The sequence below is a fragment of the Alternaria arborescens genome (genome assembly GCF_004154835.1).
Source record: "Alternaria arborescens strain FERA 675 chromosome Unknown contig_18, whole genome shotgun sequence".
In the NCBI taxonomy this organism is placed as follows: domain Eukaryota; kingdom Fungi; phylum Ascomycota; class Dothideomycetes; order Pleosporales; family Pleosporaceae; genus Alternaria; species Alternaria arborescens.
The window spans coordinates 48,424-76,407 of record NW_021167873.1 but is presented as its reverse complement, the minus strand read 5'-3'; the positions used below and the strand labels follow the sequence as shown (position 1 = coordinate 76,407).

General features: G+C 50.7%; 13 protein-coding genes across 13 annotated transcripts; 10 read left to right on the top strand and 3 right to left on the bottom strand.

The window, feature by feature from the left end:
* Nucleotides 1–2: 2 nt before the first annotated feature.
* AA0111_g7697 (hypothetical protein) lies at nt 3–929 on the top strand (the record flags this gene model as incomplete). Its single annotated transcript, XM_028654062.1, has 1 exon — nt 3–929. One exon carries the CDS (start codon nt 3–5, stop codon nt 927–929), a length of 927 nt encoding a protein of 308 aa, XP_028504544.1.
* Nucleotides 930–1,048: 119 nt separating this feature from the next.
* On the bottom strand, nt 1,049–2,808 carry AA0111_g7696 (hypothetical protein; the record flags this gene model as incomplete). Its single annotated transcript, XM_028654061.1, has 5 exons — nt 1,049–1,676; nt 1,739–1,989; nt 2,040–2,220; nt 2,272–2,451; nt 2,519–2,808. 5 exons carry the CDS (start codon nt 2,806–2,808, stop codon nt 1,049–1,051), a joined length of 1,530 nt encoding a protein of 509 aa, XP_028504543.1.
* A 686-nt stretch (nt 2,809–3,494) lies between these two features.
* AA0111_g7695 (hypothetical protein) lies at nt 3,495–4,624 on the bottom strand (the record flags this gene model as incomplete). The annotated part of the gene is made up of 2 exons (XM_028654060.1): nt 3,495–4,261; nt 4,315–4,624. 2 exons carry the CDS (start codon nt 4,622–4,624, stop codon nt 3,495–3,497), a joined length of 1,077 nt encoding a protein of 358 aa, XP_028504546.1.
* Nucleotides 4,625–4,985: 361 nt separating this feature from the next.
* On the top strand, nt 4,986–5,884 carry AA0111_g7694 (hypothetical protein; the record flags this gene model as incomplete). The annotated part of the gene is made up of 2 exons (XM_028654059.1): nt 4,986–5,582; nt 5,651–5,884. The coding sequence occupies 2 exons, from the start codon at nt 4,986–4,988 to the stop codon at nt 5,882–5,884; spliced, it is 831 nt and encodes a 276-aa protein (XP_028504545.1).
* A 602-nt stretch (nt 5,885–6,486) lies between these two features.
* On the top strand, nt 6,487–7,566 carry AA0111_g7693 (hypothetical protein; the record flags this gene model as incomplete). Its single annotated transcript, XM_028654058.1, has 3 exons — nt 6,487–6,847; nt 6,896–7,328; nt 7,380–7,566. 3 exons carry the CDS (start codon nt 6,487–6,489, stop codon nt 7,564–7,566), a joined length of 981 nt encoding a protein of 326 aa, XP_028504548.1.
* Nucleotides 7,567–8,336: 770 nt separating this feature from the next.
* Nucleotides 8,337–10,695, top strand: AA0111_g7692 (Endothelin-converting enzyme 1; the record flags this gene model as incomplete). The annotated part of the gene is made up of 3 exons (XM_028654057.1): nt 8,337–8,484; nt 8,534–8,811; nt 8,860–10,695. 3 exons carry the CDS (start codon nt 8,337–8,339, stop codon nt 10,693–10,695), a joined length of 2,262 nt encoding a protein of 753 aa, XP_028504547.1.
* Nucleotides 10,696–10,832: 137 nt separating this feature from the next.
* AA0111_g7691 (hypothetical protein) lies at nt 10,833–13,595 on the bottom strand (the record flags this gene model as incomplete). The annotated part of the gene is made up of 1 exon (XM_028654056.1): nt 10,833–13,595. The coding sequence occupies one exon, from the start codon at nt 13,593–13,595 to the stop codon at nt 10,833–10,835; it is 2,763 nt and encodes a 920-aa protein (XP_028504550.1).
* Nucleotides 13,596–14,262: 667 nt separating this feature from the next.
* Nucleotides 14,263–15,817, top strand: AA0111_g7690 (hypothetical protein; the record flags this gene model as incomplete). The annotated part of the gene is made up of 3 exons (XM_028654055.1): nt 14,263–14,311; nt 14,371–14,694; nt 14,868–15,817. 3 exons carry the CDS (start codon nt 14,263–14,265, stop codon nt 15,815–15,817), a joined length of 1,323 nt encoding a protein of 440 aa, XP_028504549.1.
* Nucleotides 15,818–17,351: 1,534 nt separating this feature from the next.
* Nucleotides 17,352–18,170, top strand: AA0111_g7689 (hypothetical protein; the record flags this gene model as incomplete). Its single annotated transcript, XM_028654053.1, has 1 exon — nt 17,352–18,170. The coding sequence occupies one exon, from the start codon at nt 17,352–17,354 to the stop codon at nt 18,168–18,170; it is 819 nt and encodes a 272-aa protein (XP_028504650.1).
* Nucleotides 18,171–18,847: 677 nt separating this feature from the next.
* On the top strand, nt 18,848–19,258 carry AA0111_g7688 (hypothetical protein; the record flags this gene model as incomplete). The annotated part of the gene is made up of 1 exon (XM_028654052.1): nt 18,848–19,258. One exon carries the CDS (start codon nt 18,848–18,850, stop codon nt 19,256–19,258), a length of 411 nt encoding a protein of 136 aa, XP_028504651.1.
* A 448-nt stretch (nt 19,259–19,706) lies between these two features.
* On the top strand, nt 19,707–20,674 carry AA0111_g7687 (hypothetical protein; the record flags this gene model as incomplete). Its single annotated transcript, XM_028654051.1, has 2 exons — nt 19,707–20,348; nt 20,396–20,674. 2 exons carry the CDS (start codon nt 19,707–19,709, stop codon nt 20,672–20,674), a joined length of 921 nt encoding a protein of 306 aa, XP_028504654.1.
* Nucleotides 20,675–21,492: 818 nt separating this feature from the next.
* AA0111_g7686 (putative beta-galactosidase A) lies at nt 21,493–24,725 on the top strand (the record flags this gene model as incomplete). The annotated part of the gene is made up of 5 exons (XM_028654050.1): nt 21,493–21,621; nt 21,673–21,749; nt 21,795–21,981; nt 22,028–22,654; nt 22,704–24,725. 5 exons carry the CDS (start codon nt 21,493–21,495, stop codon nt 24,723–24,725), a joined length of 3,042 nt encoding a protein of 1,013 aa, XP_028504655.1.
* A 341-nt stretch (nt 24,726–25,066) lies between these two features.
* On the top strand, nt 25,067–26,359 carry AA0111_g7685 (hypothetical protein; the record flags this gene model as incomplete). Its single annotated transcript, XM_028654049.1, has 1 exon — nt 25,067–26,359. The coding sequence occupies one exon, from the start codon at nt 25,067–25,069 to the stop codon at nt 26,357–26,359; it is 1,293 nt and encodes a 430-aa protein (XP_028504652.1).
* Between the last annotated feature and the right edge of the window lie 1,625 nt (nt 26,360–27,984).

Genomic DNA, 27,984 nt, shown 5'->3' with positions numbered 1-27,984 from the left:
TTATGTCTACTCTGCAGCCTCCAGCGATTGATACCTCACGTTGGTGTCAACGAATCGCTTCAATCACTACAACTTCAGGCGAAGAGATACGTTTGAACTACATCGAGTGTCAAGCGATATCTCAGACGGAAGAGAAGGGCGTCATACTGCTCATCCATGGCTTTCCTCAAACCTCCTATCAGTTCCGCCATGTCATCACGCCTCTAGCAGACGCCGGCTACCGGGTTATCGCGCCCGACTATCGAGGCGCTGGACAATCCTCGAAGCCCTTAACGGGTTACCAAAAGACACAGATGGCGGAGGACTTGCACATATTGATCCAATCCCACTTCGGCATCAAAGAGAAAATCCACGTCGTAGGCCACGACATTGGTGGCATGATCGCATTTGCCTATGTATCACGCTACCCCAAGGACGTGAGAAGCGTCATTTGGGGCGAATGTCCACTGCCCGGTACGTCATGCTACGAGGACGTCAAAGGCACTCCCGACGTTTTCCACTTCGTCTTCCACCGAGTACCCGACCTACCGGAATTCCTGATCGCTGGGAAAGAGCGAGGATATCTTAAGCACTTCTTCGACAAGATCTCGTACAATAGCGCAGCTATCTCACCTGCTGACCTAGAACATTATGCGCTTGCCTACTCGCAACCTGGTGCTATCAGAGCCGGTCTTGAGGTCTATCGCGCTTTTGAGAAGGACGCAGAAGAGAACAGAAGTTGGGTGGCTGAACATGGGAAGGTCAAAGCACCCTCACTGCTGATGAATGGAAGAGAGTTCATGCTGACACAGTCTGCGGCAAGCATGGCGGAGGAGTATCATGAAGGTGCCGAATTGTTAACGATCGAGGACAGTGCGCATTACATCGCTGAAGAGAACCCGGAAGGATTCGTGAAGGGTGTATTAGAGTTTGTTGGCAAGTATTGCTAATGCTTCGGTCTTTTTGTAGTTCCTAAATTGCCTCCAAGTTGGAATAGTGGTGAAGCATATCTTTACACCAGAGTGTATGTATGAATCCGAACTTAACCAGCGCATTAATCGCTTGTCTCTCAACTATCCTCAAGTTTGAGTACCCCAAATCTCTCATCATAGATTTGTTTGATGGTAGAATGGAAGATGGTGCTACAGCTTGTGAGAACGACGAGCGAGGGGTTTGCTTTGATCCAATCAATGCCTGTAGAGTGCCTCCAGGCTTCCCTACGTCCCTGCTTCGTCATGGAGAAAATGAGTAACACGGGTCTCGACTGTTGCAATGTCGACCCGACAAAGAACAAATTGAGGGCGAAATATTGTTCCACCGAATTGAGCTCCTCAATCTCACATACATGATCCCATAAGGTAGCTCCAAGGGCGTCTTTCATTACCTGGGCTTCAGGACAATCCGCTGCCCACCAATTATATTGGCCGGTTTTGTATTCCAACGGTCCTCGTGATTCAAGTCGAAATTCCCATCGAGAGAGAAACCGCACCCGCTTGAAGACCTCCGGGCCTTCTTCTGTGTCGGACATGGAAACTAGATCAGCTGGAAATGCATCCTCAAAATCAGGATGCGTTATGCTGCCATCCGTACTGAGATTGGGCTTTGGAGGGTTGCCGTCCATTTTGTCATTGAGAGTTGTAGTATCATGGTGTAATTCCTCGATGCGTTGGATTTCCATCTCACACCTTGGATCTGAGCTGACTAGAACTTTAATACGATCAAATCCATAGATTGTGAAATCTTCAATCAGAGCACTCACCATATGAAAGCTAGGTTGTTTGCGCGGAGAGTGGACTTTTTACATCTAGGGCACGTCATTGTGTCCTTATCACCGGTGAAGTACACCATGCACATGTTGACTTTCTGACCAGGACGGAGCACATAAGTCAGCGGTTTATTCTGACGGATGTCTAATCCGCTGACGTCGTCTCGTATTGCATAACGGCGGTCTCTGACGAAGCCATAACCTGGTTGCTTCGAAAATCTATCTATGAGGATAGAGTGAAGTGTCTGTATATTGTCAGGTTGAGATATGTAAGTCATATTTCTCTAATACTCACATCCCAGGAACTGATCAGTTCTAGAGGTATGGAGAGTTTCCAACCAAGAGCATCTTCTACAATAGCAGAGTTCTGGGCAAATGGATTAAGACTGAACAACAAGAGTCTTTGAGACAACTGCTCGGCATGTATCTTTGCCAACATGCTTGGAAGGTCTATGACAAGATTTGCGATTGGAGCCCTGGCAGAAGAAGTTGTCAGATATGATTTAGTCTTTCTGAGTTTGACTTACATAGTTGAGCTAATGCTTCCAATACTACGAGAGATTAGGCCGAGCGCCTCGCCCTGTTTCTCAACTTTTCCTCCAAGATCATCGAGACGTTCATTGAGCTGTCTTGCAGTGTCGGTTTCAGCGTCTGCGAGAGCGTCCATTCTCTCAATCACAATAGACTGGTCTTTCTCCTCTAAGATCCTTTGAGGAATTTTATGTTAGATTTATCCGCTCACACTTTAGAGCTGATGGAGGGAGCATGACGTACATATTGGCTTGACTTTGAACCATCAATATGATTTCCTTGCTCTTCCGAAGCTTGTCTTGCAATCGCGCAACGTTGTCGCGTTCCAGCATATGCCATTGCAGCATCTTTCCCACAGCTTTCGGGTTAGGCTTCGAGTTAGAGAGAAGACTCTTTCCATATCGAGATATAATATGCTCCAGAAATGAGCTTATCTCTCCTTTTGTATCGGAAATGGATGGCTGCAAAACATTGAAGAGGCCTTCGAGACTAGGGTCCTCTTGGCGTGTTTGCCAGAACGAGAGAAGCTGCATTCTGTTGGACCTAAAACAATAACCAATATGGGTTCTGGAGATCTTACCTGTTCGAGATAGCGATGGAAAAGCCTTAAGTCCACCAGAAGATCCCCAAACTCGAGTTTGGCACCTCTTTGTGAATTAAGCACTTCAATCAGTTTGTACACGACCTGCACTGCAGCGATGATATCGCCAAAGGAGCCGAAAGTTATTGCCATAAGTGAGATAGAAACACAGGAGTGAACCAGATATGACGAAGATGGGAGTTGATGGCACACATCAGGCTGAGATGTCAGCGCAGTGTGGCTATGCGCTTTCGCCACACTGAGTTGGCATCGCAGCCTGGATTGCGCCTTGAGCTCAGCCTTGAGCGTGCGTTGAGCTCAACCATCGACGCATCTTTAACCCCGCCTCCAGCGTACCTTGAGCGCTATCTCGTCAGCGTGGAATCCCAATGCGATGTAAAGAGGAGTTTATCGCGAGAAAAGAGTGCTAAATAACACCGTAGATTGTGGACACATGTGTAGGCTTGTCATTACAAAGATTACGGCTGGAACTTGGCAAGCGCGAAGGACGCCTGGGCACGCATCCTCAATCTAAGCGACGCGGCTCGATTGGATGCCTTCCTGACGGTACATGCCATTGATGCGATACGGAGCTATCTACAATCGGCTACCGCAGTTCGGGTCGTCATCTGGTGAGAACTACGGTAGTTTCACGTCAAACTTCCCAGTAGCCTTCGGCTTAGAAAGTGCCCAAAGTATGCCTCCGTCGACACACTCATCCCAGTGTTCAGATGCCTTCAGAGCCTTGCCAAATCGCCTATGACCATGCGGAACGCCCTTAAATACTGTAATGTCTGTCGGCACGTTTGCCTCTGAAAGTAGCTTCGCATAAAGCAAAGCCTCGTCGCGCAGCGGGTCCAAGCCCGCGATACCAAACACTGTGGGAGGCAAACCTTTGACCTCCTCTGCTGTCGCGTTGACCATGTTGAACTTGGTGTCTTTCAAATCTGGTGAAGCAGCCTTAGCAGTATCCAGAAGCTTTGTGAAGAAGTCAACAATCTTCTTCGGCAATATTGGTGCGTTTTCGTTCTCGACATAAGACGACGTTTTGAGCAGCTTGCCAGGCCCTTGATCGTATGTGGCTGGATGAGCAACCATGGGGATGATCAAGATCTGTCCGGCTAGAGTGGGCAGACCTGCAATCACCTCACTTTTTCCAAGATGTTGCTCGAGTGTGAGGGATGCTGCTAATGTGCCACCTGCTGAAATGCCACCCGTGACGACTTTGGACGGATCTCCCCCAATTTCGTCTACGTTCTTGTGTAGCCAGGCGAATGCATCTTGAGAATCGTACCAAGCGGTCGGGAAGGTGTGTTCTGGCGTATGGCGGTAGTTGACGTTCAACACTATCGCCCCTGTCTTAATCGCAGTTTGCGCACATAGAGGATCCTCGCTGCTGAGTGTGCCTATGTAATCATTAGTTACACCATCTTGCAATCTACACACGAAAAGACATTACCAAATATGAAGCCTCCGCCGTGGAAGTAGAGGTACACGGGAAGCCTTTCTGACGCGTCTGTCTTGACCGACCTATACGATCTAGCTTCGATAGTTGAGCCATCGCGAGTTGGGATGGTATAGTCTTTGACCTGAACATGTGGTGCTAACAACGGCATCACCTCTGCGGCTCGGCTTTCTCTTTCGGCATTGACAGCTTCTCTGAGCACATGCGGATCCATTGTGACGTCGTAGGTTTGCGCGGGCAATGTCTTTTCCACTGCCAGCCACTCCTCGGAGGGCCCACCATACTGCGAGAAATCCAAAGCCATTTTTGATGTGAGAAGAATGATGAGGTTGAGAGGGTATGGTCCAGCGAGACGATGTCAATAAGTGATTTGACTTCGTACGAGCCTCGCATGAACGCGTCACGTCTACCTAGGTAGCTGTGACATATGCGCCCTGTTGTTAGCGTCACCCCGCATGTACCGAGGTTGACACCTACATGCCACCAACACCACTATTGGCTGTTGTAGGTTCTCAACGTTGTTAGTTCATGGTGATAAGCTTGTGCATTGACCACGACATCTTCGACCTTAAGGTTGTTTCTTGCAGATAACGACGACCTTGGACGGCATCTACGACACTTTCCTGGAGATAACGTCATATCCCCACCTGAGCTGGACCGACATAATGGCGGCAGTTCCATCAGAACCTCCCCCACGCGGTCTTAAAGACAAAGTCGCGATTGTGACTGGGGCAGGATGCGACGGTGACGGCATTGGTAATGGGCGTGCGATATCGATCATGCTTGCCGATGAGGGTTGCCATGTCCTGTGTTTGGACCTGAAGATGCCTTGGGCGGAGAAGACCGCAGAGATGGCAGCGTCGAAACCACACCGGGGAAGAGCTATCGCAATGGAGGCAGATGTCACCAAAGCTGGTGATTGCGAAGCAGCAGTGACTAAAGCACTGGAAGAGTTTGGGAAGCTGGATATCCTAGTCAATAACGTCGGGATCGCTGGTGCAACAGGAACCGCGGTCGATGTTGACATGGAAACTTGGGCGAAGGGACTTGAGATCAATGTGACCAGCATGGTACAGATGGCGAAGTACTGCATACCGGCTATGCAACGAAACGATGGTGAAATGAAAGGCAGCATCATCAACATGGGCTCAGTGGCCGGACTCAAAGGAGGAACACCACACCTGTTGTATCCAACCAGCAAAGGTGCAGTGGTAAACATGACGAGGGCAATGGCTGCGCATCATGCACCTGATGGCATCAGGGTAAATTGTGTTTGTCCTGGCGTATGAACCCTATGACTATCGTACGACAGCGGACTGACGCCGGGTAGATGCTTTACACACCCATGATGTATGCAGGCGGTATGAGCGAAGAAGCTCGCGAAGCTCGGAAGAAGAGGAGCTTACTCGGCACAGAGGGCAACGGATGGGATGCAGCCTGCGCCGTAACATTCCTCGCTTCAGACCATGCGAGATGGATGACGGGTGCAGTACTGCCTGTTGACGCTGGTGCAACAGCTGCGGTGGGTATTGGTATGCCGAAGAGTGCCAGTGTCAACGGTTAGGGCGTAAGCACATGCGACTAGGTGGCGGGTAGAGGATGATGGAGAGTGCTGAGAAGCGTGGAAACCTCGATCGATCGGCACTTCTCGGGCGAGCGATATTCGGTTTGTGCAGCAGCCTTGCGTTTCAGCCCCGGGATTTAGAATCCTCTGCATGCCCATTGAGAGCGCCCCCAGCCCTTCCCGACGCTTGACAGCTGTCTTAGAAACTACCACGACCGGCGCATGGAAGGGACTTTTTGTGTGGGGCAGAAAAGTGCCGGATGCGGGCATGCTACAGCAATTTGCACCAATCGGAGCATTTCACAGCAGTCAAGATTGAAACACCCAGTGGTCCGCTCCTCAGTCTATTCTCAATTCCGCCCATTACCCCGGATCGTTACTATACGTATCTTGGCAGCTTCCTAGTCTTTCTATTTATTCGTGGAAAGCTGGGTGTACCTGACAATCCCAAGCATTGGGCGGAAGGACCGGTTTTGTGGCGCAAGCCTTGATCTCCTAGTGCAACGAGACCACGATGTCAGCGAACTCTATAAGATGAACTTCCATGATCATACATCGTATCTTCCACCCAGTTGCAGTTTGTTTCTTTACTCTCCGCAACGATGAAGTTCCTCCAGTCCATTGGCACTTGTGTGCTCGCCCTCTCTTCCCTCGTCAGCGCAGCAAGCTTCAGTAACCCGCTCAAGCAGAAAGATGGCTCAGACCCTCACATTGCGTGGAGCGGAGGCTACTACTACATGATGACCACAACGTGGACGAACTTGTCAATTACGAGGGCGAAGACGTTGGGAGGCTTGAAGACCGGGGAGACAAAAGTAGTCTGGACGGATAGCAACCCAGACAGATGCTGCAACATGTGGGCACCCGAACTGCACTACATTGATGGTGCTTGGTACATCTACTACACCGCCGGCCGCAATGGTGTCGACAACCTGGATCTTCAGCGTCCTTACGTGCTCAAGGGTAAGACAATTTGACGACGGCATGGAACGTGTTCTGACAAAGTCACAGGTGGTGCGGACCCCTTCGGCACGTACACCTATCTTTCCCAGCTCACCAACGTGTGGGGTATTGATGGCTCTATCGTGCGTTTCGACAAATGGGGCAACTATTTCACCTGGTCTTGCATGTCCGGCAACCTTCAATCACTCTGCATCGCACCCATGACCTCACCTGGAAAGATCGGCGCCACTAAGATTCTTTCTACACCTACCGAGTCTTGGGAAAGGAACGGCAGCCCTGTTCAGGAAGGCCCTGTTGCTATGTACCACGGCGGCAAAACATTCATCGCTTACTCGGCGAGTTTCTGCTGGACACCGAACTACAGCTTGGGGCTACTCACCTGGAACGGATCTGGTGACCCAGCGCTCGCCGCCAGCTGGAAGAAGAGTAGCGGACCAGTTTTCACCAATGCTAATGGCAACTATGGTCCCGGTCACAATGGGTATGTAGAATAACCGACACCTCGAATAATCAGATGTTAACTAATATACAGGTTCTTTGTCAGCCCCGATGGTAAGGAAATCTGGAACGTTTACCACGCTACTGCTATCACAACCGGAGCTTGTGATGGTAACAGGTACACAATGGCGCAAAAGGTCAACTGGAACTCTGACGGCACCCCCAACTTTGGAACTCCAGTGAAGCCGGGTACCACAATTGCCGGACCTTCAGGCGAGTAAGCTCGTTGGCCGTTGTAGGTAGCTGATCGATCAGACCCAAATCTTCTTGTATTTATTTCTGCGCGGACACTATTCCGGTCCGCGCAGCTTCCGCCTAGGTCGGGCTAATGGTATCACGACTGACGTTGAGCCCATAGGTGCTGCAGAATGATAGATCGTACTAGCAGTTGTTTCGAACAGGTGATTGTTGATGTTGGTGATATGAGCTTCTCGTGAACGTAAGCTGACTGAGGCGTCGACACCCTATATTGCTTTTGAGGGCAGATTCACACTGTGCATGAGAGTCAGCAGTCGGAGCTAGACAATTGAGCGCGCACCGATAGGCAATCCGGACCGGAGCCGCAAGCGCATAGGCCACCGATTCGGTGGCTGCCGAGAAGTGCACAGCGCTGCACCTAGAGGATCTGAGATGATGCAGCAACGCGATTGTACGGTATGAATGCAAAGACGTACTGCTGGATGCGCGTACAAGATGGCAAGTGATGGACTTCTGGTGTTGTGATGAGCAGTATGGAGTGATCTGAGATGACGTTGGGGAGAGATACGCGAGTCATACAGCTGCAAGGTCCCGTGCTTAGCGTTTCCGCGTCAACATGCGTCAGCTGCACCCCGGATCTCCGCTTCTAGCCACCTGCTGCCTACATCGCCGCTTCCTCCCTCAACTCTCCTCCATCACCAGTCCATCTCGGTGTTCAGCTGGCTGGCATCACACAGAATCTCATCCTTTCCCCACCGCGTCCTTCCTGATCAAGTGTTTTCAGCTTTCCATCATGGCTGAAAAGGCGCCACTGCTCGCATCCGACGCGTCCGCCACCGTACAGCCAGGCCACGTGCAACGCTACTCCAAACGTCACGCGTTGGGAAGGGTGTTCGCTATCGCTGCGGCGGCTTCGATCATACTCTATGGTCTTCCGCAATGTATGTACATTGCTCTCTCAATCATACGTCGCAGCTAATCCATGTTTAGTGGATGATGAGCCTCTCGGCAACTACCCAGAGGAGAACGAACTATGCATGACTCCTGCCTGTGTCCATGCCGCTTCTGAGGTTCTTTACAACCTCTCGCCTCAATACAAGGAGCTCGACCCGTGCGATGACTTTGAAGAACTTGTGTGCGGCGGATGGAGGGAACGTCATGATCTGCGAGCCGACCAGGGTGATGCCTTCACCGGGACTATAATGTCTGAAAACTCGCAAATGCTGCTTCGTCATATTCTTGAGGCACCATACCCAAAAGACTCTGAGGTAAGTCTATCCTTGCTTGATATATGAAACAAGACTAAGACCTCATAGCATTCCTACTTTTCGCCTATGCAGCTCATGTCGGTTGCCAAGTCTGCGGATGAGGTCAACTTTGACAAGATGAAGGCTGCATACGATGCCTGTCTCAATGAAGATCAGATCAAGAGCATTGGCGTCGAGCCTCTCAAGCATGTTCTCGAAGAGATCAGGAAGGTGTACCCTGCTGTGACTTCAGACTCACACTCAATTAAGGACGCCATCCTTCTTCTCGCCAAGTACGGTGTCACTGGACTCGTCTCAGCTGGCACCGGCGCGGATGAAACCAACCCAGACACTGTCGTCGTGTCTGTTAGCGCGCCCTGGAGCTTCGGACTACCTTCCAAAGAGCGTTACGAAGACGACAAGCTTGTCGAGAAGTACCGTGGTGTGGCCGTTGAAGTACTGAGCGCTCTGTACCCAGATCAAGACAAGGCTGTGTTTGAAGGTATCATCGATCTTGAGAAGAAGCTTGCAGCTGCGTCCCCCAGCGAAGAAGATCGTGAAGATGTCACGAAGTACTACAACCCGATGTCTATTGATGAGGCGGCTGCGATCGTTCCCGAAATCGAGCTGAAAGCGCTTCTCGCAGACCAGGCGCCTCACGACACTGACATCAAACGTGTCATCGTTATGACCCCGCATTACCTAAAGGATCTATCAGCAATCCTCGCAGCTACACCCAAAGATGTTCTCCAAAGCTACTTCGTATGGAAGGCGGTTCAGTCTTTCTCTTCTTACGTCGATGCGGAAGCTGTCAAGCCCTACCGTCGCTTTGTCAACGTCCTCTCAGGCAAGGACCCCGACTCCGCTCCTGAACGCTGGCGCACATGCGTTAGCCACGTAGACAATGGGCTAGGATGGATTTTGAGCCGATTTTTCGTAGAGAAAGCCTTCTCGGCTGACGCAAAGAAGTTCGGTGACACTATCATCACGGACATTAAGACCGAGTTCGCCAAGAAGCTGAATGCTGCAGACTGGATGGACAAGGATACCAAAAAGAAGGCTGTCGAGAAAGTGCAAAATATCGTCCAGAAAATTGGATACCCCACGAAGAGCCCAGACATTATGGACCCGCCTACACTCGAGGAGTATTACGAGACTGTCAACGTATCATCAGATGCGTTCTTTGCCAATGCCCTTGCGATGCGCCGCTTCGCTGACAAGGAAGAGTGGTCTGCACTTGGAAAGCCCGTCGATCGCGACCAGTGGGACATGACTGTTCCAACAGTAAACGCATACTACAATCCTCCTGGTAACGAGATCGTCTTCCCTGCTGGTATCATGCAATTCCCGGTCTTCGATGTCAATGTACCCGCTTATATGTCATACGGTGCTTTCGGTGCTGTTGCTGGCCACGAGCTTAGCCACGCTTTCGATAGCACCGGGCGCCATTACGACCAGAATGGCAACTACACTGATTGGTGGTCCAAGGAAACCGTGGATGCTTTCAAGCACAAGGTCGAATGCTTTGTCGACCAGTACTCGAACTTCACCATTCCCGGACCCGACGATAAGCCTCTACACGTCAACGGTCGTCTTACCCTTGGTGAGAACATTGCTGACGCTGGTGGTCTGTCGGCATCTTTCCAGGCTTGGAAGCGCCGCTCAGCTGAGACACCAAACAAGAACCTGCCTGGCTTGGACCACTTTTCTCAAGAGCAGATGTTCTTCGTCAGCTACAGCAACTGGTGGTGTGGCAAGACTCGCAAGGACACTGCAATCAACCGTATCTACACCGACCCGCATGCACCTAAGTGGGCACGTATTCTGGGCACTATGGCGAACTCAAGGGAGTTCAGGGAGAGCTTCCAGTGCAAGGTCAAAGAACCCACTTGCCAGCTCTGGTAGTTGATGACTATCTGGTGTGACACTAGTGAGTGCATGCTATCACATCTCTACAAGGTGTCATGAATGGTTGTTTGATAAGATTTGTAGTGTTCAATCTCGTACCATCTATAGCATTATCGCGGTTCAGTAATTCTATCTCAGGCATGCAGCATCAACTCATAACTGCCCGGCTTTAGGGCTATCCTTGTTCCTTTGTTCTGCACCTCGTACCCCCCTTCACCAAGTCTCCTTAGATCAGCGCTACTATCCGCACTGGGAAGTAGTAGATAGGCTGTCGTGCTCGTGGGTACAGTAAGCCACATCTTCGCTTCCTCGCTGCCACCTTTACTTATCCTCTTGTACTTGACCTCAATCTTACCATACGGACACTCCACACTCCCCTCCACCATCCCAAACTCGCTCCCAAACGGCGGCTTCACCCTCCAGGTCTTATATGCCTCTGTCTCGGCCTGTACGCCCAGCACACCCTCGTAGAACCACTCATATATTGTGCCCAGCATGTCATGGCACTTGCTCCTACAATTGTCTTGCCAGAACTCATTCAGTGTCGTTTCTCCCCTCCGAATGAAGCGCATGTAACTTGGATGCTCTTCTTGTCGCGCCATCTCCAAGATGATGTCTGGTCGATTCAGGTCAGAGAGTGTATTGAAGAGGTACTTCAAGCCGATCTCGCCAGCTTGAATTCGGTTGCCAGCGGACGCGCAATCCGCTAGGAAGGCAGCCTGTACGTCCGCAACGTGGGATGCAGGAACGAGATTAAATTGAAGTGCAAAGGCTTGGGCGACCATGTTGCGGTCGTGTTTCGAGGGGTCGTCGCGGGACGTGTAGAAGGCGTAGGGATACTCTCTCTTATCGGTGATGAGAAGTCGCTCGTTGTATACGCGGTATATGCGATCTGCCCATTCGCGGAACCGCGCTTCCGCTTCCGGCTTGTTCAGCTCACGGGCCATGCGTTGGATATTCCGGAGGCAGCGGTAGTATACAGCAGTTTCGATGTTGGCCTGATTATTGCCGAAGGCTATATCGCGTCCCCAGTCACCCAGGCCGTGTTCAATGAGCCCACCGTCTCGCTCTTTGGTCTTGATATACTCCATGTAACGTACACAAGGGTCAAACAATTTCTCGAACACGTGCGTGGAGTCGTAGTAGAAGCGCAATATCTCGGGAAGTAATGCGACGGCGCCTCCCCAGGTGATTGTGTCATGTAGAGGACCGCACATGTATCTGATCTCGGGTGCCATAGTAGGGCAAAGACCGTTTGGTTCCTGCGCATCGAAGATATCATCGAGGATCTTGGAGTAGAGCGACTCCATGTCGCGAATGTATTGGGTGGCCGGCGCAAGAAGGTGCGTTACTTCGAGCCATCCAAATTTCTCTAGCTGAGGACAGTCAGTGTGGTAGCTGAAGAGGTTGCTAACGAAAGACCAGTAACACATGTCAATGAGCTGATTGACATCTTCTTTGTCCGTCTTGACATGGCCAAGGCGACGTGCAGCGGACGATACGTGTCTGCTGACCAACGAATGTACCACCGGTAGCTCTTGCGCTTCTTCGAGTGATACGCCTTCGACTTGGATGTATCGCGCACTCGTAAAGCAGAAGTCAGGTTCCCAGGTTTCCACTCCAGTACCAGCCAAAGTGAATTTGCAGAAAACGCCCGTCTCAAACTGCTTGAACAGTGGATCTGGCATGAGAACCTTGCCATCCTCGCCAATCGTCTCGGAGAAACGGATGATGACTTCCGAACCAGCTGGCCCGCTGACCTGAATCTTCACCATCGTCGTCATGTTCTGTCCGAAATCGAACATGACAACGCCGGGCTCAAGAGTCTTCTTCGATCGTGGCTCGAATGTCTCGTGGAGCACCACGGGTGGCTGACTCTGATACTTCAATTTTCCTCTTGGGCCTGTCACAGGCGTCGCAGACTTCCATTGTTCGTCTTCTTGGAAGCCTGGCGCATCCCAACCTGCCGGGTAGTTACGTAAGTCCTTGGTTTCTGAAGAGTAAATGTTTGCCAGCGTGGTCGCACTCTTGCGGATATTCCAGTCTGGCCCAGTAGTGATCGTCTCGCGGCTGCCATCGTCGTAGAAGAGATGCAGCTCCATGAAGAAGCAGAGCTCATTACCATAGCGGACGTATGTGTTGTCTTCGTAGCACGGCCAGAAAAACCGGTCGTCGCCTTGGTCACCAGCGTAGAAGCCATTGCCGATGTGTGCGCCAACTACGTTCTCCCCTTGTTTCAGTATGTTTGACAGGTCGTATGCAACGAACTGTACGGTGCGGTGGTAGTTAGTCCAGCCCGGATCCAGCACGTGGCCATTGGCCGCTGCGGGATTGCCATTGCAAACGAAGTTGCAATGACCAAGACCTGAGGCAAAGGCGATAGCACGAGACGGTTTTCGATCAAGACGTAGCGCTTTGCGCACGTACAGCGGCTTGTCCCCGTTATCGCCAATCCAAACGCCTTTCCATCGATTTGGTTCGTCTTCAAACCATGTACGAAAGATGAGACTGGTATGGGGCATGTAGGTCTGGTTCATGCTGTAAGGTGGTAGTAGCCCAGATGATCTTGGATATGCGGTGAAGAACTCATTCACTGTGCTTGTCGTCGCCTGGTCATCTGAATCCCACACCGTGACTCTCCAGTAATGAAAAGTCGCTGAGTGAAAACCTTCTTCGGGTGCACATAGCACATTGCGTTGCCTATTGCCTTCCACTTTACCGGAGTCCCATACCAGTGTCTCAAATGACTGCTGAGTTGAAACCTCGATGCGATACGCCTTTTGCTGGCTATCCTCGCGGTCCGAATGCAGGACCCAGAAGAAGCGTATCTTGTCCGTGTCGATGCCAAGAACTTCGTGAAAAGCATGTATGCCGCATCGTGTGATTTCCAGAACCATGTTGGTTGATCGTAAAAAGGTAACAGCTTCGTGCGGACTCAGATTGCTCCCCGTGAGCGAAAAACAATCGAGTCTGGATAGAGATATCGGGAAGGTGGAGATTTGGTGGCGTTCATGGTGGAAGGGCTCAACCGATCATTTACAGCTTCAGTTCATCAGTCAAGATACTGTTCGTGTCAAGATCGTCGCGAGGCTCGGGTGAACTCGCTGCGACTTCTACCAAACACAGTCTGGCAGACCTAACGCGACCGTTGAGCTAGATCTGGTTCCGAAGTCGTCCCGAAGTGGAGATCGCGCATCCAGCCTGTAAAATGTGTGCCGAAGAGGCTGCCGAGGCGAACGCGGGGACCCCACCAAGTGGCATCGCCGCTTGGCCTGCACCTCGATCCCGACCCTGGACTTTTAGAGCAGACCCTTGCTGTTCATCGCTATCTCTTCGTGCAAAATTGACTAAAGATGCGCATGACAAACTTTTCAGCCCCTGACAAAAAGTCTTCATGATACGCGGCTAGAGACATGCACGTGTCAGCCAATGCTGGCTTCGGAGTAGTAGAGCCCGGAATAGCATTGGAGACAACATGGGACGATGCTTGTCTTTGATACATAAGGCGTAGTCTCGCATGGTGATAGATCCACTTTTCCACAGCATCTGACATCGTTACTCAAGATGGGTCTCGCAGTCACTGTCTTCTCCGCTATCTTTCTAGCGACTGGAGGTAAGACATTCATGTGGCAGGTCGCAGGCCAGTGAGATCGGTAACTAACTTGTACCCAGGTTTCCTCTTCGGTTACGACTCTGGTATCATTACCTCGACCATCGCTCTCGACACCTTCAAAGAGTACTTCAGCGATCCTTCGGACGATGTCGTTGGTGGCATTGTGTCTGCCTTTCAGGGTGGCGCGATTGCAGGAACCATTTTCAACATGCTGTTCGCGGACATGCTAGGCCGTCGCTGGACTATCTTCGTCGGGGCTGTCATTTCTATATTGGGCAGTTCCCTTCAAGCAGGCGCTGTCAATATGGCCATGCTTATCGTCGGTCGCTTTATCGGTGGAGTCGCAGTCGGTCAGCTCACTTCGACCATTCCTATGTATGCCGGTGAGCTTTCGGAGGCAAAATACCGTGGCACCCTTTCGGGTCTATTACAGTGGATGTTGAGTTGGGGCTTCTTTATCGCCCAATAGCTCAGATATAGCTGCTCCTTCAACAGCACCCAATTCTCGTGTAAGTCATTTTGTACACGGCGTGCTGCTTGACCTAATACATGTAAGGGCGCTTTCCGCTTGCGTTCCAGAACGTCCCCGGCCTCGTTTTGCTGGCTGGCATCTTCTTCCTTCAAGAATCACCTCGATGGCTCATGGAGAAAGATCGCCATGAAGATGCTATGGCCTCGCTGAACAAGCTCCGCAAGGGCCACGACGCGGAGACTATCGACCTCGAATTCCGAGAGATTCGGGACGTCATCATCGCGGATCGGGCCCTGGGCAACATTAGCTGGACCTCGATCATCACCAAGACCTCATGGCGTAAGCGTCTCTTGCTAGGTTGCGGTGTGCAAGCTTTTGGACCTCTATCCGGAATCAACGTTATCAACTACTACGGCCCACGTATCTACGAAATCCTTGGAATATCGACCCAAGAATCGCTCATGATCATTGGTATCAGCGGTGCGCTTTCGATCGTCTGGTGTACCATCGGACTTGCGCTAGTCGACAAGGTTGGACGTGTAAAGCCCCTTCTCATATCAGCTGCTGGCCTAGCGACTGCCCTGCTCATCAACGCAGTACAGGGACAGTACTTCGATCCCAACAATGGCCCGCAACTGCGCAGTATGGTCGCCATGAACTTTCTCTTCTCATTCTTCTACACACCTCTGGGTATCATATCCTGGGTTTACCCCGCAGAGATCTTCCCTATTGAATGTCGCGCCCTTGGTAATGCCATCACGACATTCACAAACTGGGTCGTGAACCTGATCTTCGCTCAGTTCTCTCCGCAAGCATTGAGCTCCATAGAGTTCAAATATTTCTACGTCTTCTTCTGCTTCAACATTATCGCCTTCTTTTGTTATTGGTTCTTCTACCCAGAGACTAAAGGCAAGACTCTGGAACAAATGGACGAACTCTTCGGTGATCAGCTGGTGCCGCATGCACTGCAAGATCCAGCGGCGGCATCGGCGGCTATGGAGAAGGAGGAGAACCTACACGAGGAAGTAGCTTGATTGTAATTGGGGTGGGTTCGCTGCGCTTCGGCGCGTTACGGTGTGGCATGATGCGTTGGATCGTACGAATGAAGGTTGTGGGGAGGACCTTATGTCTTTAATGATCGTACCTGCATATACACGATCTATCTACAATAAAATCTACTTCGATAAGTCAGTCAATGCATTCTGAGCGATCGAGGGTGCGACGTACAAACTAGAATTACGAGGGTTCTATAGTGTGATACGCATTGTATTTCCTATGTTAGGGAGATGAGATAGCTCAGCAGCGTGCGGGGGCATGTCGAACAGAATGATCAAAGCCATTCGCGGTCTGTGTTTGCATGATAGTGACATTGTCGGCAAGAGGCAGAGATGAGATTCTGCGCGCCATGGTAAGAATGTCGCAAGGTATGCAGGAGAACGCGACGAAGCCGAATCTCGGAATCATTGACGTCGCGATCTTGCCGAATCGCGCTAGTACCTAAAAAGGAAAGGCTATGCTTAACTTCCAGGGACGCCCGCGAGAGCGCGCCATTTTACTCAGTCTGTCTTTTCACCATGACAGGTCCGCTTATCACCACTCAAGCTATCGACTGCATCTCGATGCTCATCGATATCTGAAAGGTTTCAACTCGTAGCCAAAACCGCATGCGGGTGTACCAAACCGATCTCAACACGTGAAGCTTAGCAGTTTTTGGAAGCAGAACCATGAACATCTACAGTAGAAGTGCCTAGCGACCCCGCGGTATGGATGCCGGCCGGCGCAGCGGATTCAAAGGAAGCTCCACGATATTGCCAGACAGATATCAGAGCGCACCCGCAAACCGCCCCAATGAGGGTTCAAGTCTCTCGTTTGGCGACGATGAAGGGGTGTCTATCAGGCAGAAGGTGCCGCGCCACATCCTAGAGAAGTTTCCCGCAGTAAGGCCATACGCTCATCAAATCCTGGGTTTCTGATCTTTTGCCACTTTCGTTAGTTTCGTCATCCATCAAACGATCGCTTTGCTGCAGCTGCTAAACGGGTTGCCATTGATGGCAGTGTTACACCCAAGAGGCGTACCAAGAGAGTCCAGCAAATTTCCGTGAGCTTCGCGACTCAGCGTGGATTCTAGGCAATCCCGGAACTCGGGCTCGTGCGCGTAACGCGGACCTTGCAGATCTGATTGTATCTGTAGGCAACTCGAAGCACGACCTATCCAGTGGAAAGAACGGACGTTGCATATGAGGATTCTCGCCACTTCCAATAGAATGAACCAGAAGAGGGCTTCCGCGGGTCTTGTTCAAGAGTCTCCGCTTCTTGTACAAACTCTTGCTTTTCTAAGTTGTTATTTCAACCTTTCACGGAACACACAACTGACCTGCCTGGATACCTTGAATAGTTGCTGGAACACCCAAATCTGAAACGGTCAAGCCAGTATCATCATTATAGCTTATCCGGTTGATCGGAAAGGAAGGCTTCACGTAACCATCGAGCGACAAAGACTTCCATCCGGAACACACTCATCGGTAAATCTCTGAACGACAATATCACGTTAGCAGTTCTACAGAGAACATGGCAGCTGGCTCCCGTCGCCACAGTCGTCAGAATGAAGAGCCTGATTACCACGATTCTGATCTCCAAGCGGACGTCAGGGATCTAGATTTTGACAACATCGATATCCCACCACGAGACGTAGGACCTGGCCCAGTCACCCATTCGCGTATGCAAGCAGCTGTCAAAGATCGGATGGGAACTCCTACACCGCAGACCACCCGAGGAGATGACCAACAGTCGGATAGTGGAGTTTGGTCGGACGACTCGTTTGCTCCAGAAACTAACCCTATCATTCACATCGAAAGCATCTCGGCGGGCCCTCATGCAAGTTCCGCTCTTCGAAAGCACATTCCCGCACGTCTACTTGCCAAGCTACCCTTTCTAAGCGAGCTGAAGTTCTCAAAACACAGTAAGCCTGTGGCTATAGCGAACATACGCTTATTGCTCGGTACCTTTGCAGATAAATCTCTGGCGAGATGGGGAAACCCTGTATATGCATATCTGCGTCCAAACACAAATCGCTCCATAGGACCCATGTTCACCATGGAGGGCGATGAAGAGTACGGACGTGGGCATAACATCGTGAAGGTTAGCTGGGATGAGGGCTCACTTAGGGAGGAGGTTGCACTGAAACCTCCCTTCAAACAAGCCCTGACACACGGTGAACTGTATGCTGCAGTGAAATACTACTTCCTACTGGCAGGAGAAGCAAGAGTGGAGGGCTTTCAACATGACTTCATCCCAGTGAAAGAGTCGTTTGTACAGCATCTGACCAGCTTGTGCCAGCATTATGATCCAGATCTGCTCACACCTGAGTCTTCGTTTTCGGGAGTATAGCGATGATTCGAAAGCACCTCCGAAGCGTCGAAAGGAACGTGACTGCCGGCGTCCGCCAGGCTATGCGGAACGACCCGGCGTAGCAAGGGTTGGACCAAATCGGGAAGACAGTGATGACACATCAAATCTCAACCCAGCCAAGAGTGATAACGGAACTAGTGTACTGGGAATCTACCCGCTTGGAGAAGATGAGAACAGGTCGCTAAAAAACTGAGCTATCTACTGCTTACCACGATGCTGACAATGCGGACTATCGAAGGAACGATGACGAGGGAGATGGCTATGTCTAGACAGCGTCCGGATCTCACACACGCGGTACCTCGTCCCCAACACCACCTTATAACTGGCGCCATCGAGCTACTGTTCGTGAATCATTCAATCAGCGGGATAACGCGCCATCAGGGTTGGAAGCAATATCTGAAGAGATAGAATTGCAAAGCGATAACGTGTCAGACAGATCCAGATCGACAGATCGACATAGATCGAGTGGAACCCACCAGTTTGCGATCGATGGAATCAATCGACCATCTAATGGGTTTATGCGTCATGGTCTGGAGAAGAAAGACACAAATTTCGTCGTCACATATGGCCTACAATGCTTCCCCAGACGTTCAAGCGACGCCGGCCTTTCTTCCCCAGATCGACACTCATTAGAGACGGATCGAGGTCACACGGAAATGCCGTGCTATGCAATATCCGAGCCAATTCCCGTCAAATACAACCGCCCGATACACTGGGAAAGACTCCAAGCTTCAACGTCATCTTCTCCACGAGCTGCCAAGGAGCGCAAGGAGCGTTCTATATCAAAGTCAACATTGCAATCTCCCAATTCCTTTGTCGATCGCCGTCCAAGCTCGACGTACAACGATCTCATATCGTCCTCTCTGCTTCGACAACAAAGGAGGGTTATGAATGGTCATATCGAGAAGGCAGTTCAAGCCATCAAGAGTAGTAAGGCCCGACTTAGACGATTATACCTCTTGGATGCCAGTATCGGTGCGGAGCATGCAGAGAAGAAGCGCCGTGAAAACAACAAGGATGACACTGAAGACGTTGACGAGCCTCCTTTATCAGGTGGATCTGCGTAGCGGCTAGGGCGTCTTCGGGAGGAGGGATGTTGCAAGTGAATGTGACAACAGAATCATGCTGAAGACAAGTCAATCATGTGTGCGAGATTTAGAATTCGTAGCCTCTCGAAAATCATATCATAACTGCGTCTCTGCCATACCTGCAACAATTGCGCGACGTATTGTGTGCTGATGGTGTTCAAGTCTTGGACGCACTTGTCCGTCATTCCTTCTTCACTACCGCTATCCTTAGCGTGTTTGAGTCAAGCGCTTGCTACTCTTGGGCTAAGTCCACACGCAACTCCTGCCGCGTAAACAAAGCACATGCAGTATAAGAACACGACCGCGACTAGCCAGGAATCAGACGCAATCTCATCATAGTTCCCTCGCACATGTCTTTATCATTGGTATCTTAAACAGTATCACACCAACATCTCGACGCACAACCACTCAGCCAGAGGCCTCCACCATGACTGTCGCTATCGCAAACCTGGCTCAGCTACGCAAAGAGCTAGGCTTCGAAGGCCAAGCCCTGCTTGACTACGCGCCGCACTCAAAGATCAGATATGCACCTCAGACACATGACCAGCGCGCTGTCCCTTTCAAGCTTCTGTTTGGTCAGATCACCGACAAGTACACCAAGAAATTACTACATGTCTGGATATTGCTATACCCACCGAACAAAGAAGGTGGAAATGCGGAGGTGCAGTTTCAATCATTAGATCCTGAGACCAGGCATGACGACAGTAACATCAGCATTACGATCACCACGATTGCCGATGCCTTCAAAACACCAAAGAGAGGCTCGAAGAACAAGTATGTAGCACTGGCAAAGTACTACTTCCTTAATATTATCATATCAAGGTGGACGGAACAGGAACGCCAATATGACCTAGCAATACCAATACCCATCACGCGTAGTCTTATCGACGCGCTGAAGACCGCTTGCCGCGAGTTTGAGGCGGAGGCAAAAGCCAATCTCTCAGACACGCAGTCGCGATCCCAATCAGCAACGCTTGTAGATGATGATGAGGATAGCGTTCTTAGTGACGCTCCAGAGGATCCGTTTGAGCCCGCCCAGCCGATCATTCCTGCAACTGTACCTGCTTCTGTAAGTAAGCACGCTGGCATTCTCGTACGATGAGCTCACCTCAGCAGACCTACAGCGCTTCAGCTTCTCAGTTGGTCGAAGATCTCACCAAACTCCAAGACGAAGAAGTTGAACTCCGAGATTCCCAGAGCAAGATAGTAGCAGAGATAGCGGAGACGAAGCTTGCCCTACAAGAGATAGGCGAGACTCTTCGGGAGGATGAAAAGAAGAATCGAGTGATTGAAGAGAAGCTAATCAAGATTGCCGCTCGCCGAGAACAGTTATTGGACGGTATGAGTGCCCTGGAAGCGTACAAGCTGGGCGGGGAGATCATGAAGAAGCGCTGAAAGTTCGATGAGGTTTTGGGAAACTACGCGATGAGAAAGATTTGAGATGCTGGTCAGGGAATCATCGCATGCTCCGTACAGTACTCAAAGAAGCTGTAGAGTACCGTGTATACATTAGGATTGGTTCGCCCAAGAATTGAAGGAGCAGGATCCGCAGAATACGAAATATTTCGTAGGTTGTTTCACTTTACTAGGCAGACCGAGGATCTCGTATGTGTTAGAACAACGCCCATCATGGACAACATACCTTTGACTACATGAGACCACTGTCTTATCCAACCAGTAATATTTCACGAGCAATGATTTTAGGGTAGACTTCGGTATTTGGGAAGCTAGCCCCGAGATTGGTGCAGCGCGTTCCGCTGACGTCACGCGTTCTCAACGCGTCGGCATCAACTAGAAGCGACTTGGCCACCTTCACTTCTTCCCGTCCGTGCCTGATCTTCTCCCATCTTGAACAATCTTCTGCTTAGACTACATGAATCGTATCGTAAAATAGCTCCCTGTAGTTGGTTTACGATGCTACCGGAATAATATTTGTCTTACCCCGCACTGGAACCTATTTCTCCGTCTCTAAGTTGCATCTCCAACATCTGATGTCGTCGCGTCAACGTGCACATGGCGGGACATGAATATGCAGGAAAATGGACTTAAACCTTATTGGAAACGGACGACGGCCACGCCAAAGACGGCAAGCGGCCGTTTGACGATCTCAGGATCGACCTTATAGTATCCAGTAGGCATGGTTACTATGACCAATCTTCCCTGATCCAAGATCTAGATTTTTTCTTCGTTGCATTTGAGCTTGATCAAGTACAATGAAGATGTTGCGCGGGCTCATGAGCCTTGCGCTCGCGTCCGTCTATGCACATCATGCGGCAGCACGAGCAGTAAACGGAAACTTACGCAGTCTGATCGTGGAGGAGCGGGCATCGCTGCAAGACATTGTGGGTTCAATTGATCCTTTCATACTTCCAAGTATCTGATAGTAGCTTTAGGTAACGTGGGACGAGCATTCGCTCTTCGTTCACGGCGAGCGTGTCATTTTCTGGGGCGGCGAATTTCATCCTTTCCGGTAAGTCAAGTATTATTCGTTGTGTGTTGGTCCTAACATATGTAGACTTCCCGTTCCGAGCCTTTGGTTAGATATCTTCCAGAAAATCAAGGCTATGGGATACAATGGTGTTTCTTTCTACTCTGCGTGGGTTATCCATGAAGGCAAGCCGGGAGACTTCCGTGCTGAGGGTATCTTTGATTGGGTTCCCTTCTTTGAGGCTGCGAAAAAAACCGGAATATATCTCACTGCTGTAAGACAAGCACTTCCACTGTGAGTGTATCCTACTGACCCGGCAGCGACCTGGCCCATACATCAACGCCGAAGTATCGGGAGGTGGCTTTCCGGGATGGCTGCAGCGCATCTCCGGTAATCTTCGGACGCCAGATGAGGACTATCAGGCAGCCTCCAAGAACTACATCGAATCGATAACACCCATCATCGCGAAAGCACAGATAACCAACGGTGGTCCAGTCATATTGTTCCAGCCTGAGAACGAGTATTCCATGGGTGCGAATAACGTAACATTTCCTGACGCCGATTACATGAACACACTGATGCGCCAATTTCGGGACCTTGGCATTGTGGTGCCTTTCATCAACAATGTTGCTTGGCCTAATGGCGTCAACGCGCCTGGCACAGATGCCCCGGTTGACATCTACGGCCATGATTCGTATCCATTAGGCATGAACTGTACTGATCCTACTTACTGGATTGACGATGCTTTGCCCACGAACTGGAGGGAGACACATCTCAATCAGAGCGCTAGTACACCATACACAATTCCAGAATTTCAAGGCGGGGCGTATCAAGGCTGGGGACAGGACGGTTTTGATCGTTGTGCCCTCTTCACAGGAAAAGAGTTTGAGCGCGTATTTTACAAGAACAACATCGCTGCAGGGCTTACAATATCGAACGTGTACATGGTAGGATTTCCTCATCTTCTTGATATTTCTTCGTGCTAACCATTGGTAGACATTCGGTGGCACCAACTGGGGCAACTTGGCGGGTGCTGGCAACTACATGTCGTACGATTACGGTGCAGTCATTACGGAGGAACGTCAGGTACATCGTGAGAAATACAGCGAAGCTAAGCTGATTGCACACTTTGTGCAAGCGTCGCCCGCGCTAGCTTCAGCAGTACCTGGATACAATACCACAGGAATCTACGCGACCAATGAGGCCATCACGGTGACGCCGCTCATTGGCGAAAAGACCAGGTTTTACGTCGCACGCCAAACGAAATACAACTCCCTCGCATCAGAGACATACAAGCTTACGGTTCAAACCAGCCAGGGCAACATCACAGTACCGCAGCTTGGAGGCGAGTTGTCTATCAATGGTCGTGACTCAAAGATCCATGTCGCAGACTACAACATAGGCGACTTCAACTTGCGTTACTCCAGCGCCGAAGTCTTTACGTGGAAGACGTACCAAGAAAGAACAGTTCTTATTGTGTATGGAGGCATGGGTGAAACCCATGAGTTGGCCGTCGCTGAGACCAGTGGAGCAACAGCAGTGGAGGGCTCAGGTGTCAAGTTCTCGAATCGCAACGGCAACACCATCTTGCACTGGACAACTAGTGAAAACCGTCGCACGGTACGCGTCGGTCAGAATTTGTACATCGTCATACTCGACCGCAATTCTGCATACGATTACTGGACCGTGAGTACGTCACCGGAAGGTAGCTACTCCCATGTCGCGACACCATCCAGCGATCTTATCGTCCGTTCTGGCTACCTTGTTCGTAATGCTACGATGATAGATGCAGATATTCATCTTTCTGGCGACGTCAATGCAACAACAGATGTTGAGGTACTTGGGGGTGCCCATGCAAATAGTGGGGGGCTCATCTTCAACGGATTTTCGATCCAGTCGAAGCTCGATAGAAATGGTTTCCTGAAGGCTACTGTAGATTTCCAAGCTCCGGCTCTCCAGCTGCCAAGCTTGAGTGCCCTCGATTGGAAATACACGGATGCGCTACCTGAACTCGACTCATCGTACGACGATTCAACGTGGACGGTTGCCGATCACACGGATACCAACAATACGTATTGGCCTTTGACCACCCCAACCGTACTCTGGGGCTCTGAATATGGGTACAATACGGGCTCATTGATAACTCGCGGCCACTTCATCGCGACAGGCAATGAGGATGTGATCCATCTCAATGTCTCCGGAGGACCAGCGTTCGCTTTCTCAGCATGGGTGAACCAGACCTTCATCGGATCGTGGCCGGGAACTAAGGATGCGGCCATTGCGAACATGACACTAAACATGCCCGTACTGCATCGCGGCGAGCACTATGTGTTGACAGTGTTGAGCGACCACATGGGGCAGTATGGCAACTGGTTTGCTGGATACAACGAGATGAAGACACCGCGTGGCATCATTGGATACAGCTTCCCAGGCCACACTCCATCTCCTTCCAATGCGTCGCGACTTGATGACGGTATCAGGTGGAAGATAACAGGCAACCTCGGGGGTGAAGACTACTTGGACAAGTCACGAGGCCCGCTCAACGAAGGCGCTCTTTGGGTCGAACGAAAAGGTTACCATCTACCCTCCGCACCCACTTCAGGTTGGGTCGATAGCGCCGGTCCAGGTACTGGTTTGTCACACGCTGGCGTCGGCTTTTACAGTACTACCCTTCGCCTCGATATACCCGGCGGCTGGGACATACCCCTGTCTTTCATCTTCAATGGCGACGCGTTCAATGGCCAAGGTCGAGAGTGGCGCGCCCAGCTCTGGGTTAACGGATATCAATTCGGTAAGTTCGCAAACGGTATTGGACCACAGCGACGATTTCCGGTACCCGAGGGTATACTGAACTATCGCGGCGACAACTACATTGCTGTAAGTATCTGGGGACTTGAGGCTGGGGCCGTGAAACCTACCAGCATCGAGTTGGTGGCTGGTATGCCGGTGCAGAGTGGGTATGGTGAGATTCAGCTGGCGCCGATGGAGCAGTGGGCGGAAAGGGATAACGCATATTAGTGATATGACACGAAACGGATAAAGAGATACGGATTGACATGGCGGTGTAGTATCCATACACGACTGTTGTAGTATGATCATGTATCATGTTGGAGCATACCAACGTCAATCCGCAGCATTTTTGGTGTGCAAGGGCATCCATGTCTAGAGCTATTGAAGCCTCTCGTCACGTGAAGTCTTACCTGTACACACTGCAACAAAATCACGGTTAGCGTATATCGTCAGGTACGTGGCAATCTCTCAAAACTGATCACTACCGCCTGCGTTCTCCTCTACCCACACTCTCAACTACTCTGCCCGGCATAGAGACTCGAAGAACATCTAGCTCAATCTTCACGACCATGGAAGCTCTGCCTCCTCGATCCACTAGCAACCCTTCCCTCGACAAGCTCTGGCGCGACCTTGAAGAAGACGCGGCTCTCCTGAGATACCTACCTTATAAGCGCGCCACGTTTGAGCTACAGAATGAGATCCCCGAAGCAGCGCCCGAGCGACTCCTGTATGGCGACATGCTCGAGAACAAGGACCAGCTCTGGATCTATTTTACCCTCAATTCTCATCATAAGCAAAGGAGCAACTACGCGAGTATGTTGACCTTTCAAACCATCAAAGGCGCTGCACATCACGAGGCGAGCGTGCGTCCAGGTACAGTCCAGAAAGTCGCACAAGCATCAAAGGTATTCAAGCATGCACAAGGTTACCAAGCAGTCGAGGCAGTCGCCAAATATTTCTTCATCCAAAAAGGTATCGACAAGCAACTCCAGTTTCCAGTATCGTCCGCACCTTTTCGAGATAGTCTTGTACGCGTGTGCCAACATTACAAGGAAGTGTTCGATGAGTTGAAGAGCCAAGATTCAGCAAGCCGGCGTTCATCGATCATGACTACTGGCGGTAATCATGGGATGGATCCTGCGCGACCCCACGGCTTTCAAGAGCCCTCGCGCGCAGCTTCAGAGGCTCCCTTCCCAGGTCATTCTTCTTCAGCTTCTTGGATGCTTTCTCCAGTCCAGTCACGCCTGTCATCAAGAGCGCTGTCGCACGGCTCGTCTCGGGCTATGAGCCTGAGTGGCGTCGAGGGTCGTAAGCGCCGGCATAGCGCAAGTCCTGACCAACCTCAGTTCTCCAAGCACCGAGAGTCTCATACACAGCCAGGGCGAAGCAACGCGATCGAGGACAAGGCCGGCGGCTTTTCTTCCTACTCACAGCCACCTTCGCCATTCCTTGTGACTGCTACGTCTCCTCTTCCCGAGCATACCCTTGAGGAGAATATGGAAGAAGCTCAAGTCAATGAGAGCAATCTCGAGTCTGAAAAATCAGTGGGTGAAGGCCATCTGGGCGACATCGATCGGAACACCATGATGGATCAGTACATTGCACTTAAGGCTCAGGAAGAAGAGCTCGACGGAAGGATTGGTGACATGGAGATGAAGCGTGCTAATATTGCTGATCAGGCCGCAGAGCTTCAAGCGGATATGAATGCGATCGACAACCGCAAAGGAGACCTGGAAGAAGAGAAGGCTCGCGTGCGAGCGGAGAAGAGGAAGCTACAGATCAAGTTGGACGAAGACGAGCATCTTGACTTCGGCTTCGAAGCAGGACGAAGAATGGAGGCCAAGCGCCAGAGGATGAAATAAGTTCTGAAAGATGTACGTATACGGTACAACGCTTACGAACGGTACTGTCAGACAGACGCATTTTCGGTCCAACATGTACGAGACTAAGAATAATAAGTCGGACTAGGCAAATCTGAGCATGCAGAGTTACTTGGAAATGTACGAGTAGGGGAGCTACTATAAGACAGCTAGGTTCTAATGATAGCATGTCGACAGCACTTCTCATTTGTGGCGGGACGACAAACCAGTCAACGTGTCTTCTACTAAGACATCGATGTGATACAGTGAGTCGGCCAAGTAGTGAGCAGCACATGAAACTCTGTTCCAGGGAGACGAGTGCGACACGTCACTGCGAAATCTTGCCGTAAGCCCCACGCCACATGACGCAGTGGCCGCTAGTTTCTGATGCTACTTCTCCTAGATCTGGGATGCCAATTTCTCGAGGGTCCGATACCATGACTACACCGTACGTTGTTTGTACCTAGGACCACTGAACTCACGTGATCGTGCGTACACTATTCGCGCCTGCATGTGTCCTGATCGATCCTGATGTCACAACTAATGTCCTCTTAGTCCTGACCTCAAACATAGCTTAAATATGTTATCCGAGTTCTCAAGACCGACCTCATAGCATTACAATACTTCCACTGCAGTTGCATTACATGTCTCGGACACACCACCTATGTTTCCAAGACGGGCGCCCGCATCCACGAGACAATGCAAGCGATGTCTCACGACAGCTACTGGTAGTCGCTACCTGGGGCTACTAATATAAAGGTTTGAAACCATTTCGATTCTACGATTTCCTCCAACCTATCTCCACGTCGCGCTCAGGTTCTGGAATACAGTTTACAGTCATCCGGCTGTGAAGAGAACTGGTACTAACCATTCCCCATGGCTGATAAAGAGCCTTGCAACGTACTTGCTCGCAATCGTATCGAATCCCAGCCCACCACTGTAAGTAAGCTTCCAGCTCTTCAGGGCGATCCCCAGACTGATTTCAATTTAGCTAATGAGAAGGGAACCGATGGAAGCTAGCTTAGAGCAAAACGAGACCTTTCCCGATCATGGATTCCAGCCCGCTAGCCGCACCGTATCCATTTCTCAACTCTCTGTCGCAGGTAGTGCCACCATGGTGCCCCAAGTACCTCCCACGGAAGCCTCTCAACAGGCTTCACTTCAGACCGTCCCTCATATTCTATCGAAACTGAATATTGATCACTATCTCGAATCGAAAGCTAAGGCAGTGAAACTTGAACAATAGCTGCTTGTGCTCAATCGCAAGATTGAGGAGCTTACAACGATTATCGAGGAACAAGACATCAAGTACGAATCAGAGCTCCACTCAGAGCTCGAGAACCAAGAGCATGCTATAGCAGCACTGAAGAAAAGGCACGAAGATAAGTTTGAGAAAAAGAGGTAAGCGTTGAGAGAGAAAATGATTACGAAACTCCAAGCGCGGAATGCCCTTAATCTGGAGCGCATGCGCGATAGTATCTCAGTGGAGGACTTGCGTGAATGTATACCAGTAGAGGACTTGCTAGAATGGTTCGACAGATGGGCTGCTGACACGGTGGAGAGAAAGCGGACAACGATAGGAAACAATTCGGAGAAGAGCGATGCAGTGACATCCCAACAAAGATGAT